The 22,415-nt window shown below is 37.0% G+C and overlaps 1 protein-coding gene across 5 annotated transcripts in view; it reads left to right on the top strand.

Moving 5' to 3' along the window:
* The window catches only part of LOC106133261 (homeobox protein cut), a 157,700-nt gene that overhangs the window by 123,761 nt on the left and 11,524 nt on the right, over positions 1–22,415 (top strand). For 4 of the 5 annotated variants that reach the window (XM_060950637.1, XM_060950636.1, XM_060950639.1 and 1 more), the window contains 3 exons: positions 2,619–2,800; positions 13,374–13,510; positions 14,024–14,536. In XM_060950637.1, the coding sequence (XP_060806620.1) occupies positions 2,619–2,800; positions 13,374–13,510; positions 14,024–14,536 (832 nt within the window). The remainder of the gene's footprint in view (positions 1–2,618; positions 2,801–13,373; positions 13,511–14,023; positions 14,537–22,415) is intronic. The other variant, XM_060950640.1, reaches the window with a different exon arrangement.

Below are 22,415 nucleotides of genomic sequence, written 5' to 3'. Positions count from 1 at the left end.
TCCCCTGCGGGGTAGACAAAGCCAACAGTATTGAAAAGACTGAATGGCCACGTTCAGCTATTTGGCTTAATGATATAATTGAGATTCCAATAGTGACAGGTTGCTAGCCCATCGCCTTAAAGAGAATCCCAAGTTTGTAAGCCTATCCCTTAGTCGCCTTTTACGACATCCATGGGAAAGAGATGGAGTGGTCCTATTCTTTCTTCTATTGGTGCCGGGAACCACACGGGATAAGTTTGTCATTTTAAAATTTCTGCTATTATTGCGCATAAAAAACATCTCAAAAACACATTCAAACTATGAATGATTAATGAATAACTCTTTATTGCACACACAAAAAAAAGAACTTTATAGAAATAGCAAAGCAAAACAAAATTAATTAATAAAATCAAAATACTTAAAAAAAAATTAATCTCTGCCTACCACTCCGGGAAAAAGGCGTGATTTTATGTATGTATGTGTGAACCCTCGTTTTTAAAAAGTGGGTTAAATGGTAAAGCATCTGCAATGGTCTTAGCGCGATAAAATAAAAATAAAAGTCAATAATGATAACAACTAAGTACTCACTCAATGATCTTTGGTAAACTAATCAAATTATAGGTCTATCTATATGGTATATAAGTCTAAAGCATGTTTTTTTTACGATTTCATCATCATTACATTACACTAATAGACGGCCTCTGTGGCGCAGCGGTAGTACGCTTGTCTGCGACACCGGAGGTCCCGGGTTGGAATCCCGGCCAGGACATGATGAGAAAAGAACTTTTCGTGATTGGCCTGGGTCTTGGATGTTTATCTACCTATATAAGTATTTATGATAAAATATAGTATCGTTGAGTTAGTATCTCGTAACACTAGTCTCGAACTTACTTCGAGGCTAACTCAATATGTATTTATTTATATTTAATAATAAAGTGCTCAATTTTCTCTGTCTTTTTGTACGCGCTAATATCAGAAAGTTGTTGACGGATTTTGTTCTAGTTTGTAATTTTCGAAAGAAGGCTTTTTCAGGAAGATTTTTATATATAAATGCTTCTCGTGCGAAGCCGGGGCGGGTCGCTAGTATAGCAATAAAATTGGTATTGTCGTGTTCGGATTTTCCGTTCTTATCTCACTGCAATTAAGGTTATAGATATAAAATCATATTTTTTTGATAAGGATTTTGTATGCCGTAAAAATATTATCTCATAAAATGTTACGGTCATAGAATTCCATGGTTTTCCCCTTAATTCTTTAGTCTTCTACGTTTACCTGATTAATAATGGATATCTTTTGGCTTAGTAGGTACATATATGCATACATGTATACATGTATACATGTAATCACGTCTGTATCCCTTGCGGGGTAGACAAAGCCAAGAGCCTCAAAAATACAGTGATATTTTTTATTTTTATCAGTGGATAGGCCACGTATGGCAGTTTGGCGTAATGATAAAATTTGCCTATGAGAAGATTCCCAAGTTTATAAGCCCTTAATCGCCTTTTACGACATCTATGGGAAAGAGATGGAGTGGTACTATTCTTTTTTCTATTGGTGCCGGAAATCACACGGGCTTAGTAGGTAATCTTAAATATTTTCAATGTTAAAAAATAATCATTGTATTTTATTTACACCTTATTCCCAGAAGAGTAGTCAGATATATGATCATATTTTTCATACACAATTTTGTGCTAAAACATCAAAACTATTCATTATAAAGCCAGTCGAGGTTAGACTACTGGATCTGTCTACCCTATTAGGTGTAATATATAAAACATTTAACCTAACACGAAGCGTCTCAAGTCGACATTGAGGCGCCTGCGCGTGATTTCCGTTCTCGATTCAAATCTTCACGGCTCAGCGCGCGCGCAACAATTGATATCTTTCGAAGGTCGATCACATGTTCAGACCACATATTATCTTGATCGTCAGGCTATGGTCAAGTCATTTTTCTAACTAAGGTTAACATGATAGTATTAGTTAGGTTATGTAAGATGTCTTTAACGACGTCAATTCACAAAGATATTTTTTTTATCTAAAGCTTGAACGAATAATATCTAATGTTTCATTAAACGCGCTCACGTCTAGTCTGAAGCCTGATAGACAGAGTCAATACTCACAAGACTCAATGCAAAGTGTAGTTGGAAGGCGAAATGATGGAATTGAAATTCAAATAATGACAGGTCGCTAGCCTATCGCCTAAAACAAGAATTCCAAGTTTATCAGCCTATCCCTTAGCCTTAATTTACGACATCCACGAAAGTTAAAGATATGGAGTGGTCACATTTTAAAGCGTCAGGAACCACACGACACTGTACCTAGTACAATTCATTAACATACATACATACATATGGTCACGTCTATATCCCTTGCGGGGTAGACAGAGCCAACAGTCTTGAAAAGACTGAATGGCCACGTTCAGCCATTTGGCTTAATGAATATGATATGATAGAATTGAGATTCAAATAGTGACAGGTCGCTAGCCTATCGCCTAAAACAAGAATCCCAAGTTTATCAGCCTATCCCTTATCCTAAATTTACGACATCCACGAAAAAATATAAAGTGGTCACATTCTAAAGCGTCAGGAACCACACGACACTGCAGTACAATACATTAACATCCTATTTCCATTTTTCAGATTTCTCAACTAGTGGAGGAGGTCCGGCGATTGCAAGCGTCGCTGAACGCGCTCCAAGAGGCGCACGCGCAGAAACTACAGCGGCTGGAGGAGAGGCTGGACGAGAAGAAACAACATATAGCCAGGTTGGAGGCGAGACTGGACACTCAGCGGGACTATGATGACATCAAACGGGAGATCAGGTAAGTAATTTTTTAATTAAAATTAAAAATTAAAAATTTTTATTCATTTCAATTTCAATTTCAAATTCTTTATTGCATATCATAAAGTACATCAGTTAAATTACAATTCTGCTTATAAATAGGTACAATATGAACCCTGTTGGGCATCGCAATTATAAAATAACTAGAGGCCGCCCGCGACTTCGTCCGCATGGAAACCCTATCAATCCCGCAGGAACTCTGGGATAAAAAGGAGCCTATGTGTTATTCTGGGTCTTCAGCTACCTACATACCAAATTTTATGGTAATCGGTTCAGTAGTTTTTGCGTGAAAGAGTAACAAACATCCATACATCCATACAAACTTTCGCCTTTATAATAGTAGTAGGATATGGAACGGCGGGCAGGTTTATGTCGACTAATGTGTTGAATATATCTAACAATAAAAAAGTGTCGTATTATATTTGGAGAGAACATTAAAAAGTACCTAATTCAAAATGAAATTGATAATGATTCATTACTATAGGATACTATATATCGCTTAATAATTGTCAAAACGTATGGTTTAACAACATTGGTTGACGTCAAATAAATTACTTAAAAACTAAGTTCACTGCCGCTTCCAAGGCGTCAGTGCAGAAGAAGCGGTAACAAACTGCACTGCAGCAGTTTCTTCAACAACGTCAACTTCACAATAATAATTAAAATTAGAATAGAATGTGGACGAGAGAATACATTGTTCAGATAATTGGTTGCACAGTATTATTTTTTTTTGTTAGATCCTACTAATATTATAGATGCGAAAGTTTGTATGTTAGCGGATGTCAGTATGGATGTTTGTTACTCTTACACGCAAAAACTACTGAACCGATTACGATGAAATTTGGTATGTAGATAGCTGAAGACCCAGAATAACATATAGGCTACTTTTTATCTCGGAGTTCCCGCGGGATTGATAGCGTTTCCATGCGGACGAAGTCGCGGGCGGCTTCTAGTACCTATATATTATTATACTAAACTAGCTGTCCCGGCAAACGTTGTTTTGCCATATAAATAATTTTTAAATAATTTCTGGTTAAAATGGTAAGGATGGACAACCCATATCACTTAAGGGTATGATAAAAAGATGTTGGCCGATTCTCAGACCTACTCAATATTCTCACAAAATTTCATGAGAATCGGTCAAGCCGTTTCGGAGGACTACGGGAACGAACATTGTGACACGAGAATTTTGTATATAAGATAACTTATTATTACCCGAAATCGCCGAGCTTGCATGAAGAGAGTTATGAATGTGGATGAAGCGAAGGAAGTATGCATCGTGGCAAGTGGAAAGAGGGGTGATTTTATGTATATACTTATGTATGTTATTATTACAATTTCTTTAACCGTTACTAAGTATATTAAGGTACTCTATGAATGCACGTAAACATTACAAAAGCTTAACACAGCACGTGTTAATAAACTTGATAAACTGATAAGAGGTCATTCACCCGAGATTACTCCGACGGTGGTGCCCGTGCCTTGAATCTGGCCTGAAGGATTCTTAATGCATTTATCTCTCGCCCGCGACTTTGTACGCGGTAAATCGAGTTTTCATACATACATACATATTACATACATATGGTCACGTCTATATCCCTTGCGGGGTAGACAGAGCCAACAGTCTTGAAAAGACTGAATGGCCACGTTCAGCTATTTGGCTTAATGATATAATGAGATTCAAATAGTGACAGGTTGCTAACATATCGCCTAAAAAAAGAATCCCAAGTTTGTGAGCCTATGCCTTAGTCGTCTTTTACGATATCCATGAGATATAAACTTGAGATTCTTCTTGTAGGCGATGGGCTAGCAAATATTTGTCACTATTTGAATCTCAATATTAAGTCAAGTCGCCTTTAATTCTTTTCGTGTCAATTCTCCGTCCACCCCGAAGGGATATAGACGTGATATATGTATGTATGCAAAGGTAAATCTCATGAATCACGATAATGAAAATACAAGGCGCCATCTTATCAGTCAAAGGTAGGGTCGGCAAACATAGAAAGTACTGATTACAAATTAAACAATGTCCCGAGATGATTACTTAGTTTGCTTTTGTGGAGAAATATTCTGGTATTTATTAAGTGTTGAATTTATTAATTAGCCTCTGCAAACTGCATGATAAGTTGCTTCATTTTAACCGGCCTCAGGTTAAAAATAAATACATACAACCATACATATATACAATCACGTCTATATCCCCTGCGAGGCAGACAGGGCCAACAATCTTGAAAAGACTGATAGGCCACGTTCGGCTGTATGTCTCCACGATGGAATTGAGATTCAAATAGTGACAGGTTGCTAGCCCATCGCCTGAAACTAGAATATCAAGTTTAAAAGCTATCCCTTATTCGCCTTTTACGATATCCACGGCAAAGAGATGCTCCTATTCTTTTTTTCTTTTGCTGCCGGGAACCACACGGCAATGCACAATTAATATTTATCAATTAAGTATTTCACTATATTAAATCTATTTTAGATCACGGAAACTGTAACGTTGATCAATTCTATCGTTAATCCAAACAGCTGAACGTGGCCATTCAGTCTTTCCAAGACTGTTGTCTCTGTCTACCCCGCAAGGGATATTGACGTGACCATATGTATGTATGTATGAAACTGTAACCGAATGAGATAAGACTTTATGTTTGTATGTATGTATGGAACTGTAACCGAATGAGATAAGACTTTATGTTTGTATGTATGTATGTATGTATGGAACTGTAACCGAATGAGATAAGACTTTATGTTTGTATGTATGTATGTATGTATGTATGTATGTATGGAACTGTAACCGAATGAGATAAGACTTTCGTCCACTAAATCCCGTTCAAATGGGGCTCCGATCATGGGAACTGCTGCAAATGTTCGCGTGTTACCAATAATTGAAATACGAAGCTTTTTTTCTTTGCTATTGTTCCATTCGTTGTGTTTTCATATCACCATGTCGTGTAAGCCGATCATATTTCTCTGCTATCTCTTATTTATCGTGGGGGTCAGTGTTATTAGGGATTAAAGAGCTTTGAATCGTAGCAACCGACGGACGTCGGAAAAACTATTTGATTTTATTTTGCTTTGAATTATTTCTCGTTATGTTTTTCGATGTTTTCAGTCTTTGATTGAAGGAAGATGTGCCGTGTGGTTTCCTGCACTTTAGTATAGAACCACTCCATTGATGTCGTTAAAGGCGATTAAGGGATAGGCTTATTAACTCGAGATTTCTCGAATGGGCTAGCAACCTGTTACATTTTAATCTCAATTCCATTGTTAAGCCATACAGCTGAACGTGGCTCTGTTTACCCCACAAGGGATATAAACGTGACTATATGCTATATGAAAATGAAGCAAGATAACCTGAACATTTTAGAAACAGGATTTGTAATGGATGAGTTATGTTACTGCAAAGTTTGAGGCTTTTTTTTATAGATTTACAATTATACAGCTGACTTTTTAAATCAACGATTCTTACTTAAATATTTAAATACCACATTTCCCTCAAGCAGTAACAGACTTGCCACGTCTCCTTCTCTTTTCTTCATCTACCTACGTTCATTAATCTAATGCCAACTTGTTGGTTATGTACTTATACAAAGTTAAGATGGTTTCACTAATACATTAAACTCCTATATAAACAGGGGCACCTGCTGGTTTATTGCTTATTTATTCCTCTCCTCGGGGCCGGATTAAGTAATAGCAGTCGAAGATTAAAGCTTAATAGCGGGATAGATTGATTTCTAGACGATACCCAACCTCGCCTTATTGCGCTCCTGTGCGATTAATGTTCGAATTTCGAATACGAATTAGTAATTGCTGTTTGAATTTTGAATGTTCTTTTTTTTGTATTTAGGCACGCGTGTTGCAAGACACATATTAAAAAAAAATCTTAATAAAAAAAAGATTTCTTTTTTCTAATATTTTTAAAATGGTAATCTATTATTAGAATGTTTATTAGAGTCTATTACAAAAAGTGTGTGCACAAAATGCCTATAGATTAAAATTATGCCCGACTATCGAAAATTTTCTTTTCAACTTCTGTTATAAAATAATCTTCAACGACCATAGACTAAAATCAAAGATTACAACAGCACCTGTTTAACAAATTAACCCGGATCATATCATTTATATCCGGTGATCGATCGATCAAAAAGATTTTACAATGTTTTCTCAGTTTATGTCGCATCTCGTCTCAGATCGCCCTTTGAAGAGATCAAAGCGCGCCGCCATTTTGGTAAAAATAACAAGTAAACTTGCCGCGACAGTAAAGTCCATTTGGTATCCATAGTTTCGGGGTAAGTTCAAGTTATTTATTTAACTGCTACGCGTGAAAACTTTTAGTATTGCAACAGAATTATAACTAGCGCCTGCGCGCGTTAATGCTTATAACGCGATAGATATTTTAAGGCTTACTCTTTTAAAGGTGCAGCACAGTTTGTGGAAAGAGTGAATGGATAAGAAGGATAACGGAGTCCATCCATATAATCACGTCTATATCCCTTGCGGCGTAGAAAGAGCCAGCAGTCTTGCAAGACTATATTTTTATATTCTCGGCCCACATTCTCGGAAAGAGGTTCGATCATACCTATATTAGTATGACTTGAATACATTACATTGATTATAACATTACACAGGCTCTGTCTACCCTGTGATAGGACGTGTAGCTCTCAATGGCTTCCTCAATAGTTCCCACGGTGGAAGCAGGAAGCGATCAATCAACATCCAAGATAAAATATATCAATCAAAACAGTTGCTTCACTTGTGTTTGGAAATTTGGAAAAATCGTGAAAACTTTCATCCATCCTTTTAATTATCATTTAAATATAACTAAAAATAAATTGAATTATTAAAAATATATTTCAAAAATGTCCCTATGGGTAAATACCCGAAGTAAAGAAATATTAAGATATTTATGATTTTCCTGCCATTTAAAATAGACTAAGTACTTATGTACTAGACTTTCAAGAGTAACATAAGCTCTTAATTTTCTCGATACTCCCAAAGGAGCAGAGCCTCGAGTAAAATTCTAATACATAGTTATATACACAAATCACGCCCCTTTCCCGGTGGGATAGGCAGAGACAGAGGCTAAATATAAAAAATCTATCTACTTCAAGTAGAGACCTCCAACAAGTCTTAAAAACAATTAAATTTTAAAAAATCAAGTTCAAATATAGAACGTAAACTAACTAGAATGTAACGTCAAATACATTCCCAATTTTTTTTTACCGTGGAGCAAAGTTCAGGAAATCAATTTCAAATATAGAACATTATAGTTTCTGAACGAATAACGTCAAGAACATATTCCCACATTTTTTTTTCTTTTTTTTTATCACTGATGCGAAGGTTGCTTCGAAGGCAGTCGCGGGTAGTCGCTAAATGTTTGAATAAGGAATTTAGCACCCACAAGCGTGTTTGTACTATCGAAAGATCGCTCCCGCCCGCCATCTTTTTTTTTCTGTATCCTGTCGCTGAGAAATATAAATAATCGTTTATCGTATTAAACGCTATCGATTTCCGTGTGAAAAGGGAATGTGTTAATTGGTGATATTTTTGGTTAAAGTATTCTCTGTTTTAAGTTCTTCTTGGTATAATTCATTATTCAATATCCGCCAGGGAAAGTCAAAATTCAAACCACTGAATGTGTAACCGTGACCAATGTGGTTCAGTATTCCTTCTGAACGTAGGCAGAGCGCATAATCTCGAAACTGGTAGGCGATCTGAACGTCGCCTACCAGTTTCGAGATTAAGCGTTCTGCCTACCCCTAAAAGGATAAAGACGTGTGTGTTACCAGTTACAATTGATTTAGTATCCTGACACTCATTAAACATGTCGTTAAACCCTTAAGATAAAAACGCCGAAGTCCTTTGATCGTATTTCTACAGCTGTTCCAAGTTAATGACTCTGTTTGACCACGTCATCATTAGATTGAGATGTCAAACGGTTTACTAACTTAACGTCATGGTGGTCACCGTCTTGTATAAACACTTCTACTTAAAATCATGCCACTATCCCGTAGGCATAAAGTATGTGCCGTGTGGTTGCCGGCACTTAGAATAAGACCACTTTATATCTTTCTCTTGGATGTCGTAAATTACGGCTTAAGGATAGGGTAAAATACTTGTGATTCTTCTTGTAGACGATGAGCTAGCAACCTGTCGCTATTCGAATCTCAATACCATCATTAAGCCATACCGCTGAACGTGGCAGTGTTTAAAGACTGCTGGCTACGTCTACCCCGCAAGGGATATAGGCGTGATTATGTGTATGTTTGTATAAACTACATCTTTCCACTTGCCACGTCTGTGTATTTCTTACTTTATTAGACACAATTAGAGTGAATTTTCATATCAAATACAAAAGGACAGGTGGGAAACATTATTTTCATTTACATATTACGAAAGTAGAAAAAAAAAAGCAGTGCATTTTTAAACGATTCTTTATCAACACGCTGCACGAAAGGTGGGTTTAACTTTCCAACTTGCGATGTTGACACTTTAAGTCAAAATTAAAAAAGGCAAATAGAAAATCAAGTTTATCTCGTGTTTAATTAGCTTTTGAACACACAAGATTTACATATTTCCACGAGGACAAACAAGAGTCGTCCATATTATATGGCCACAGAACTATGTTTGTCTCCTATATATCAATACGAGCGCCTATCACACGCACCTGTTCCCATTTGCTTAGGCCTGTTTGTCTTACATTTAACGAAAGTTTAGCCTTACAGTGTCACACACAAATTATCAACTAATTTACGCTCCCCGACATTTTTTGATGCCATAAAAAGAACTCTCTGCTCCTAAGCTTTTTACAATATGTTTACATTATGCTGCTTTCCTCGTTCAAACGTTTGAATAAGACCAAATTCCGAAAACTAGGAGACGTGTCAATACTGGCCGCTTTTGAAACATGAACATGGACAATTTGAGAAAAAAACAAAATTAAAAACTCGCAGCCAATAACGTGAGTCGGCGTCGCTTTGGAGTTCGGAATTTGAATGTTTGTCGAAGCGTACACAAATAATTCGAGAGGCGTGTGACCTATTGACCAATGATTTCAACTCGGAAAACTGGAATGCGTGGGTGTAGTTCACGGTGTTTGAACTTGGAACGAACTGTCAATAGTTTGAACATGACCAATGATGTGTATCGGCGTTCGGAACTTTATCGTCCGTCAAACGGTTCGAAAGGCGTGTATCGTATTGACCAATCGATTGGTCACTCGTCCGTCGCTGGGCGGAGCCGCGTTATCGCCGGCCGATGATTTGACTGATAATGTTCGATTGTTACGTCAACGCTCGATTTGATATTCGAATTCCAGCGTTAGTCATGAACAAACAGCCATAAAATTTAAAAAAAAGTTACGAACTCTTTGATTCTAATTTTGAAACATAATCCGCGTCATATTTTTGATTAATGAAGAGCATTCTATGACTAGGGGTGCAAATTTCACCCTTTAACAGATTTCAAAGACATATTTCTAGTTAAGGCTAGGGGAATCCGGGATGTTTCGATATTGATTAATAAATTACGAATTCCTGTTGAGTTGCTCCAAGTCCGCAGATAAAAGAGACTTTAATAATCAATAAATTTTATTGTGGAATAACAAACGAGGGTGGATTACTGGTATCAAAAGATTTTGGGTGATTAAAACCGACAAAATACCGCCTGAAATCTGATCAAGAAATTCGTTTTGTTACACAAAGAGCACATAAATACAATGACGATCGATGATTTAATTTAATATCATCAGAAACATCATCTTTAGTAGAATAAATAAAAAATACAAAGCTCTAGCCAAAGTTAACTGCCGAGAGCTTTTTCTTTAACTTACATTTTTAACAACCACATCACTTAACATTTTCCAACTTCCTTTAAACTTGTAACCCACTTTGCGATATATTCGTAAATATTTTATAAAAGTTAACTTATAACGCAGGGTGTGGGGTAGAGTTTGATGCATAAAATATTCAGAGTGTTATACTGCTTTAACTGAAGGCTTTTGGCCAAGACAAAGATGCTTTTAAGCTTCCGCTCGGACAGAAAATACTCGGAGTGGCATATGCCGTGTTAAGTATTATAAAAGTGAAATGTAGATGTACTTAAATATTATGTGTGAAAACACGTCAATGCGGTACACTTAAAAAAATATATCTAATCTGTGGCAATCACCTCTTATCGTATATACGTTCAAATATTTTTCATCGCTAATGATTCAACTAAGTAATTAAACATTTAGACCAAAGACAAAAAAAAACAACTGGCCGGATAGAATAAAAAAAATATTTAAAACTACAGGCGAAAAAAATTAAATAACTGGCCGAATAGAATAGAAACGCGCGACTGGAAAACACAGATTAAAAATCGAACACAAACATTCAACTCCTTGCCTCTCGTCCTTTGCACCCGATCGGGCGCAATAAAAAAGTTTGAAGCGTCTCCACGCGCGCCTGTATCCAAGCTATTAAAACTAAGCTATCATGGCGTCACCCACTTTCCGCCCAGTAAACATAACTGTGTCTCAGTTTCAGGCATAGCTTGTATGTAGCTACATCGTAAAGCAAAACTCGAGTTTGTTAATTAGACAATGTAGGAATATTCACTTGTGAAAACGATAAAGAGTTTGCTATCCACAAGTTTTAAGACATTTATTTTATCTCCAAGCCAAGACGAAAAACACATTCCTTTACCAAATACTTCATAAACCCCCAAACATGGTTCAAATAAAAAGAAAGTTAACTAATGAAAACTCACGTTTAAAATGTTTTTTTCTTAATAATTCTTAATTTAATTTCTCAATTTTCTCAAATTTCCACGTCGACAAACACACTAGTAAGTGAGGTGATTAATATCACTAGTAAGTGAGCATCGAATTCCGACCAACTTTATTGGCTCAAATACTTACCATCTTTTTTATTTGATAAAGGTGATTGAAGGCTGATACGTCGTGTAAACATGATTAAATACATAGTCTTCCTTATCGCAAATGATATTACACAAATAAACTCATTATAAAATCAGAGCGCACAATATTTTTTATCTTAATCATAAAATATATGAACAAGAACTGAAAGAAATTCTTTCGAACTAAAGTGCAGATTTCAGCAACAAATAGTCGAAGATTTCAGATGTTTCTAACTTAAATTAGGTTGAAATCGAGACAACTTTGTCCTCACCTGTTAAGTATTGCCTAGAGACCAACACAACTCATGCAAAATGCTTCTAGTTAAACAATATTGTGCTACCCGACATTACCCGACCAATTTCGAAACTACGTACTAGGAGAACAGGTGTGCTCGTAACAACAGCTCGCCGATTCGGCAGCATTGTTCCGATCAAGGATTTAATTGGCGATATATTAAATTGTAATTAAGATGCAACCCTATTGTTAGAGGTGTGAATGCGATCGATATGTCTTCAGACTAGTCGGCCGATTAGTTTGTTGTTTAGGCTAATGTTGGGATGTCAGGTTGTGCATTTGAGACGATTAGTTGTATGATTTGTTAGATTCTGTTTCCAAATAGTTTAATTAGGGTTGATCGTTAGTCACTATTATGTCGCAATGAATCAATACGGAATTTACAATACATATTCATACGAAGGTGTTAATTAACTGTTTACTATTACGTGTTGGAGGCCAAGCTCAATTACTTTGAATAATAAATGAAGTTTTTCCTTTGAAAGTCTTTATGAAAACAAATACGGTAATTCGAGTTGATATGTACATACTTGTTACATACTCACGTAATCTTGGCAAAAGACGTAGAGTATATTATTATTTTTTCTTTGTTTATATCGTACGCTATCGAACAATCAATTCAAATTTTAAATATTCAAAAGCATCAGTTAGTGAAAATGGAACGCGTAATTTTAAATTTATTGAAACGAATCATGTTCCCTATTTAAATGTATACTTCTAATTCTTTTTTACCATAGAGTAATTTGATTGGTCGCTAATTTTACCGACCTGTCAATTTTACTAGGATATTAAAATCACTGGATCTTACGTAAAGCGGACCTTGGAGTCATTATTAGTGCCGGGCTTATCTTGTAATAGCACGAGCCGCTCAAAGGGTTCAATCTCAATAAATTTATGAAAGGAATATTGCCAATAAGGTTGGATATCCTATTAATTAAAATACTTAATTAATTCACCTGGAATGGTTTTAATCAATTCACTCGCCCCATTTATTAAGGTATGACCCCTTGATTATGTCACATTTCCTTTGGAAGCTTACGGTGGTCCATCGGAATATTGGGGGGTGTTATCTGATCTGTGGGGGTAATTTGGGGTAAAAATGTCAAATTATAGCGAGTAGGTGTGATTTCTAAGGGGTTCGTTCGGTGTAATAGTAAATTGATTGAGTTTATGTTAAATGCTGATGACGATTCTAGTTGTTCGAGTTATAATTATATTATTTGACATCTTTTGTACATTTATTATAATCTATAGTAATAATTTCGTGAAAGTTAGTTCTCTTTAATGTTACATTCTTCTAGTATCAACCTTAGTTGCGCAGTTTTTTTCACAAACAACTAACTTTTTTCCTTTGTTTCAGCATGCTCAGGTCCCTAGACCTGGGGTCTGGCGAGCGGTCCCTCGAGCGTAAACCCGAACCCCTCAGGTCTCCCCCCGCGCCCCCGCAGGAGAGGAGATCAGCGGAGAGGGAGCAGAGCGCCGAACGACGAGACCCAGGTACGAATGACAGATATTTCTTGACCAGCTCAGATGGATCCAAAGTCATTCTGTACTTTGAATTGAAATAATTGCTGTTATCATATTAACGAACTTACATAAGACTCCATAAAGTATTTCTTCTTGATTGTCCTGCTGATGATTGCAAAATATCATGGACTTTTTGGATTCTTCTTGATCCTAAAAGCTGACCAAGTAATAGCAATACCGCAAGAAACTTCCCTCGCAGAGTTTCTCCAACCGTTGTGATGTCCGTAGCTAGTACGTGTTCGCTTGTCCACGCGGAGTACGAGGATCCAGTCCCCACACCTCAGCCATGCCGCTCACGGGCGCGCGTAATCGTTCCAACCTTTAGGCCTTAGAATTCGGGGCATGCCGACTTGAGAGAAGCCGCGAATCATTTATGCGGATGACGTTGCGACGCTTACGGGCGTGCGTGAACCACTACACCCCCCTCCCCAGTCCTCTGACCCTCGTGTTCCCGCGTAACCGTGACAACAACTCTCACTACAGGTCCTGAAGAGTGGCCGAGCACGCCGCCCCCCCTCAACAACAACACGACGCACCACAACAACAACGGCCCCACGCCGCTGCCGCTGCCGCCGCCCAGCCCGTTCAGATTCGAAGACCACCGCCCTTACCGCTTCGCAGAAGACATGGGACCGCTACCACCCGGCGCTCTCGTCGGGCGACTCGGCGACTCCCTTATCCCCAAAGGAGACCCCATGGAAGCGAGGCTCCAAGAAATGCTCAGATACAATATGGACAAATACGCGAACACGAATTTGGACACGCTCCACATAAGCCGAAGAGTGCGAGAGTTGTTATCTGTGCACAACATCGGGCAGAGGCTGTTCGCGAAGTACGTCCTGGGACTGTCCCAAGGGACCGTCTCGGAGCTGCTGTCGAAGCCGAAGCCGTGGGACAAGCTGACGGAGAAGGGCAGGGACTCGTACAGGAAGATGCACGCGTGGGCGTGCGACGAGGCCGCCGTGATGCTCCTCAAGTCGCTCATTCCCAAAAAAGGTACACACAGTTGTTTGTTTGTCTCTAACCAGAACAGCGACCTAAATTTTCGCTCGTTTAATTTAAAAAAAAGTAAAGTTTGTCATCTGGTTAGGAATAGACAACAACAAAGTTTTCATTTACTTTTTATTGCATAACAAATGGCGCGCGAGGTTTAAAATTGGAATGTTTTTAAAATTGTCAGTTCTTATTCCAAATTTTGCGTTGCTTGTTATTGCTATCGCGTCATGGCGACGGCGCTCGGTGCAGATCCATCAATTCCGCCATTTAACTCAATCTTCCGAACGGTTTGGCGCTCCCCGTTATCGGCGGTCGTCGGCTACCTGACAATAGGCGTCATCAATCACGAGAGGAACGCTGAGATATTAGAGATGTTTACTTCTGCGCCATTCAACGTTATAAACACAACTTGTTTTAACATTTAAACGCTTTGCTCGATCATTCAGTAATGATGTACGCTTGTAGATACCTAATTTTTGTTTTTTTTTTTATTGTTGTTTTTGTTTTTCCTTTCCTCACCCCATTTCCGATTCCCGCACTTATCCCAGTTCCTGTTGTAAGGGATATGTTTTCCTGCATCCTACACAATGGGGGTTAAGTGGGGAGCGCGGTGCGTCGTGGGGACTTGGTCAAGCGCGCTCCTCTTTCCAAGTTAACGTTTCAATTTATTTATTTTTTCATTTTGTTTTGTTCCACACTACTTTTTGCTTCGTGTTAGAAATGATCTCTTAATCTGTTTCCCATTATAAGAATGTCAATAATGTTTCAACCGTGCATAACAGACACGGTGTAGTTAAAAACTCTAATTTGTACCGGCAATTCCGTACTAATTTATCGTGCTCGCAATGAGAAACAAACAAACAGACGAACAATGGGAGAGTGAGCGGACACGCACCTAGCGACGACCCGCACAATGCTTGCTGTGACGTCATTAAAAATGCAATTTGGCAACTCGATGTTTTTAAGTTTCCATTTTAATTTCTATTATGCACAAGTTGATAATATTTTTATTCGTAAATTTCATTATGGTCGCATAATTCATGATGAATAGCGATGCCTGAATTATGCGTATTCTAGAAAACATATGCAATTTAATTTTATTAATAAAATAACTTCTTTTTTTTATTGTAACATAATATTACGTGCCAGTTCAATTATCTTGCACAGCCTTATATCGGTAATAATTCGAAAAAGGAATCAAAACTGTTCGCGCCATGGAACTTTGCCGACACGGGCGCACCTGTATACGTTATAAGGCCGCAGACAGAATTCGGAAGAATTAAAAAGTGCGCTCTCATTGTAAAGCGGTGTATACATTAATGACAATGCAGGACAAAGTATAAATCTACGGAGACAATGGCTGCCGCGTATTAGCCTTTGTCCCATCGATAGGGATGAGCTCAAATAGATTGAATTTCAGATAATACGAAAGGGTTCAGTTTTTCTTATTCCGTTGTTTCGTTTCCCGATTAGAGTTTTGAATTTGCTCTCCGGTGCATATGAATTGTTGTCTATTGTGGATGAGGAGTATTTCAGCTGCAACAATGGAGATTCTTTGTCGGCGAATGTACCTTGTTTTACGGAATTTATGGGAATTTCTTAGCTGTTACTTTAAAATTGACGACTTAGTATTTTTATTTTAATGATACGACTCAATTTAAGAAAACATTTGAAAAAAGAATAAACGAGTGTCCAAATAAAACAAATGTAACATACGGACTTCATTCTCGCTTTTAAAAAAATTAATATCGAATGCAAAATTAAAAAAAAAAACAGAACTAACTAGTATCGCGAATCAATGCAGCCGCGGTGCCGAGTTCCACATCCGTCACAAATGGCTCCAGTAATGATTGCCAGTTATAACCGATAATCAAACGCATCCACAGCCGTGGGAATGTATGGTCTATGGTCGCTTTGTAAGAGTAATTTTATGTCGTTAATCAATATTTCGCAATCGAGAAAATTCTATGTACCGTGTTAATGGTACTTACCTTATTGTTTACGGCTAGAATTACGACTTACCTATCACATAAGTTTAATGATTTAAAGATTATATTTGTACTGGACACTATTACTAAACGATTCAATATGTATTGAAATTCATAAAGTTTTATCGTCTAGATCATTAATAAGACGTGACGAAATCATAAAAAACTCGTCTCAAAAAGAGTTACTGTCTCAACAACTTAAGCCACATCACGCAAGTCAAGGAAACACAAAAAAAAATTATAAAGTAAATGGTTCAAAACCGTCATTTTTGACACGTTACAACTATAAATTCACATATTCATCGTTCTACTTAAAACATAACATTATCAGTTAATATGTTTCTTAAAACACTTTTGAAGAACACTCGGACGAGAGTCACGCGAATGCAGATATAAAACCTTTTTTCTCAAATAAACCACGACAACGTCAACACCTAGCAAGGTGCCTCAATGTTGATGGTATCCAAACAGCGTATAAAAAAAGTACAAGCGACAGTTCATAGCATAATATTCATCAGTTGGACTTCACGACGCCAAAACACGCACGATAATATATGATACGTTTTTTGTACAAAACTGGCAAGACCCAATTACAGCATGCAACTGAAGAATTGACAGTTTTTTGAAATTAGAATCATTTCGTTTTATTATAGTTCGTGAAATAGCGAACTGCCAGCTATTTCTTTTTTCGCTCTTTTATTAAACGCCATAGATTTTTAACTAGACTGCCAGCAACAAAAAGTCTTTTATGCATGAAAATTGAGAATTATTCCCTTCATGGTCGCACGCGAGCTTAACAGTTACGTACTTACTATGACAGTAACTCAAGTATGTCCTAAGCTCGTCTCCCATACAATACCCAACGTGTCATTTAACCATGTTATAGTTACAGTCTTACATTTCCACGATTTCCCAGTTCCCACGATATATATACATAATGCATGCAGTCCTGTCCGTTCGTTGCGAAACGATTGTTATGGCGTTCGACGTTCACACGTCACGCTTAAGGAGACCAGCAAATGACAAGTCCAGTTTGTTGAAGACAATCAAATAACATTACGAATAAAAATGCACAGGATCTATCCGTATAATTCGATGACATTTGCCTTCGAAACGAAAGTAAAGAATTTAAATGTCATTCGAATTTCGAAGCGTGGAATACTCGTAAAATTAAAATGGCCGCCAAATCATTAATGTGAGAACAAATGTTTTGATAGTGCCGGCAAACGCTAAGCGTATTCTAACTCGCAATTTGACTACGAGAAAAGAATTTCAATTAAGTAGTCATTTGTTTACTTTTTATTCAGGGTATGTGTGCATTTTATGGCCGTAGCAAATTACTACAATCTTAACCTTATCTTATTGCATACACTTGGTATTATTTGTATATAATTTTACAAGCCAGCTATTTCTTTTTTAAAGCAAAGAAATCACCTCTCTCATTTAAAATTAAGTTCGCAAATATAAATTTTAAGACACCAGGTATAGCTTCACCGCCGTAAACCGCTGTAGGTAGACATGAGCTATTGTATAAGTAAATAAGTGTTACTTTTTTAATATCAATTATGTTCTGCAATGGTTATCGCTTATCTTCAGCTGACGAGACGGACATGACAAGCGGCGTTCACGTGCTAATAGCATTAAAAGCAAACTTTTCACGCCCCTATCGGGACAGCGATCGGAATCTAATTTCAAATTAAACTCTCAAAATAACGTTACAAAAACGTTGATCTTTTTAAACTAAAAAGTAAATGCGCCTGCATAATCACAAGTTGTTGAATTATAAAGGAACAAATCATGATTTATATTTGGATCAACAGATCGTGACTAAACACAATAAAATTAAAGATGAACATACGTACATCAAGTAGAAAAGCGCTCGTTTTTGCGACCTAAGTGTCGGTGTAAGTTAACCGCATATTATTTATTCACTTAATCCTTCAGTCCAATTAACTGTAGTTACGGCGGTTGTAATTATTTCTCTTATTACTGCAGCACGGTTCAGTGACGATATGTCTAAACAAAATGTTATGTGCGCTTGAAATATCGACACACTTCAATATTCAACCTTATCACGTGAAAATGAGAATTTAGCAGCGATTTCGCGACCCATTTCTACCATAGACTTTTGCATCGATTTAAGATTTCGTTCTAAAATTTAAATCATTTCGAACACGCAGTTCGGACAAACAGAATTACTTTTAAAAACAAACTGGCCAGTCGAAACACTGAAATTTCGGAGCGTTTGAAATAGGAACACGAAACGAATTATCTGAAAATGTGTTGAACTCGTACGCGGCAATATTTGGCCAAAGTTCGCCTCTCAAAGCGGTCGAGGCGTAGCGTGAAAATCTATTTTCAATGGGCACTATCGGACGGCGCAGGACACCCAAAGGCTTTATGTTCGAAGTTAAGCGTCCACGATGCTCCTTTACTCTAAACTCCCCTTGTTGTGCTCTTAGTTTAATGCTAAGCAAATTTTAATATTCAATTGTGCTTTTCAACGCTCGGATTTGTTATTAGAATGCATTTTGCAACTAATTTTCGTTTATCCTGTCCACGTTAGACATTTGCATATGTAACTTCTGCGGATCCCTTGTTATGTGTCATTTCCACTGACGTTTTATTAGTCAGAGTGAAAATAACGTGAAAAAATAGTGTTTTGATAATATTCGATTTACTTTAACAATATCATATTGTCGGAGGTCCCGGGTTCGAATCCCGGCCAGGGCATGATGAGAAACGAACTTTCTCTGATTGGCTTGGATGTTTATTTATATAAGTATTTATTATAAAATATAGTATCGTTAAGTTAGTATCTCGTAACACAAGTTTCGAACTTATTTCGAGGCTAACTCATCTGTGTAATATGTCCCGTATATATTTATATATTATTATTAATTTATTATTTTGTTATACGTAGCCAAAGACGTGCAATACATGAGTTGTCAAAGGCGGGGTTCGTTCGGAAACTCTTGGGAACTGTCGCAAGCGTTTTAAATGAAGTTCGGAAGTGTATTAACCGCGCACTAATACACTCGGACGACGGACATCGAACGCAAATGGAGGGAAGTTAGCGTCTTGAACGTCCAACTCCCGAATTGATTTGAATTTCGAATGGACGTGCGAAGTTTTCAAATTGAACACGTGGAATTCCACGAATTCTTAATTTGAGTTTATTTAAGGCCAGTTCTTGTGTTTGTGATAAATTTTAAGGTTTTATTCATGGGAACGTTGGAGAGGGAAGATCGGCTTAGCTTTATCGAATGGCGTTCTGGTAAAAGGTGATAAAAAGAGTGATGAATATGAGTGAAGCAGAAATAAGGTATCTATACAACTTAGGTATACAAGAATCTTGGCACATGAAAAAATCTCTAACTTCCTGAACTCCGGAAATTAGATTATATTGAACAATAATATTAATACAAAATGCGGATTGGATACGTATTTAGGAAGCTTAACTGGTCGCTAATTATCTTTTCAACACCTCATTTCATATCCCAAAATGTGATCCCAAAAGTGCCAAACCTTCATTAGGGCACTCTCAACACACGAAACAAATGGTCCGATATCTCATAAATCATAAAGTTGGAACAAACAGGAAAATCTGGGGAACGACCGATAATCACATAATGATTCGATACCCGCCGGGGCATCGAAAGTTTATCAAAACTTTTACGGTTAAAAGTTTTCATTGATAAATTATACTAGTGTAACTGTGTTTTCTTTGAGCAGTGGTTGTGTTCTTGCCTGTGATTCATAGCGTGGTTCTTAGTTTTACGTGAAAGAGAAATAAAAACTAACATACATTTATGTACCTACTAACAAACTTCATGAACGATTCAACTTCGTGCAACGCCATCTATCGTCAAGATGATGAAAGTATTCTGAAAATATGAAACTAAACATTGCTATTAATGCCATTGTTGTGTTGTTTGTGCTTGTCCTATAACTCCGAACGCAAAACTCAGAACTAATGAAATTTTTTGTACGAGCGTTTAATTTACGATGTAATTATGACGAAGTATTATTACAAGGGACATTCCCCGCAAAAAATCAGCCAAGACGGCCACTTAGAAAGCACCTTTGAAAAACCAAATAGCCCTTTAAGAGCATTTACGTTGAAATAACTCTGGTGAAAAAGTTTGGTATGCGCGCAGCAATCTACACGTAACGCCATCTGTTGTCGAGTAGCGCAAAACTCTAGCGTAGGGTCAAGCAAATAATTTCGTCAGGAATGCCAGTCCTCCCGCGGCGGCTTTGAAGCCTTCCGACGAAGCAATCAGACCTCTTTACTGGCATATTTATCTTTATAATACCACGTCTCATTATATACTTTATGATTTTATACTTAAACGAGTGTCCAAGATAATGCTTTAGTAATTGTCACGGCTGAACGCGTAAACGACTGACGAGCGCGACTAAACGCTGTCGTTTGCTTGTCCAGACTATTTTCCTCTGCTGTTATTGGCATCTTTCATCTTGGCTTAATCTCTACAGACAGACAATGTTGCATTTTCGGCGTGTTTGCCAATCAAAATCATTTTGCTCTTGTTCTAAATCCGAATTCGAATTTCGTTCACTTCGATTTGAAAATTATGGCACATATTTTTAAATTATTAGTATTCCATATTCAAACAAACATAATAGAACCATTTCAACCGGAAGAACCGTACGCCTTGTTCTAATTTTAAAAAGGGCCGTGACGAAATTTATAATTGCCAAAATGACAATTCCCTGGCTTGTGCGAACTACAATTTGGCCTTTAGTAATAAGGTCAGTACAAATTTTGCGCAATGCAAAGCGTCCAAAAATAAAACAATTAATTAATTTGCGTAGCTCTGCGATGCGTGGATACGTTTAGCGATCCTACTTTATTATTAGATAAGTACTTTGTGCTTTCCACAAAGCAGGGTTGCAAGTTAATGCGAAGTTACTACTTATATATGTATACGAGTATTATGCCTATATTTAGTGAGAAACGATTACAATATTCTTTAACCTATTATGGCACCTAATAGCTTTGTGTGACAAATTGTTTTTGTCTAATTAAGTATTGAGATTAGGTAATTCTTATAAAAAGCATTTTACTTTCAATTGCATTATTATTCATTTAAAGCGTCCATTATTTCAAAATTGTCCGTAGTTGGCCAATTTCAGATATATTGTTTTTATTAGGGCTTTGGGTAACCCTGTTTTTAACACATCAACGGATGCGTTTCGTCCACATTATATTTAGACGTGTGTTGTGAATTTATTGTTGCCGCGAAACGTTACATCGGCGGTGATCGCGATAATTTAACGAGTTATTTTAAACGTTAATTGTTAAAGCTATTAACGGTTTCCATGCGGCTTACATTGCAATGTTTTATTTGCCATCGGGCACGGCCAATGGGCATAGAATTATATCAGGAGTCGTTAACTAAAGTTACTTAGTTTATTAAATAATTGAAACATATATTTTGAATGTTATAGCCATAAACAAGGTTTGTGAATTTAAGCTGTTTCTATTTTTGTAGGTTTAAAGGTCTAGGAAAGATATGATTTTAATGAAAAGCCATCATTGATGACAATGTGATAATCAAAATTGATAATCAAAGATAATGTTTATCCGCACCCACCAATCAAAAGCTTTTTAAAAAGAAAATTACAATTCTTCTTTTGAAATTATTTAATGTCTTCATCAAAAATGAATTCACATCCACCCAATAAGTAATAAATACATAATGCGTCAACAAACATTACAAACATCATTAAATTAAAACAACAAAAAGTGTTTAAAGGAAGAACACATGAAGGTCAGCACCAAAAACAATGTCTCCGTTTTTTTTATATCAGCCATAAACAAACGACCAAAAAATACAATAAAGAAGGGCATTCTCGTTACGCTG

Source organism: Amyelois transitella, chromosome 22, assembly GCF_032362555.1.
Source record: "Amyelois transitella isolate CPQ chromosome 22, ilAmyTran1.1, whole genome shotgun sequence".
Lineage (NCBI taxonomy): Eukaryota > Metazoa > Arthropoda > Insecta > Lepidoptera > Pyralidae > Amyelois > Amyelois transitella.
Note: the sequence above shows the minus strand (reverse complement) of the source record. Positions and strands in the feature narration are given on the sequence as shown.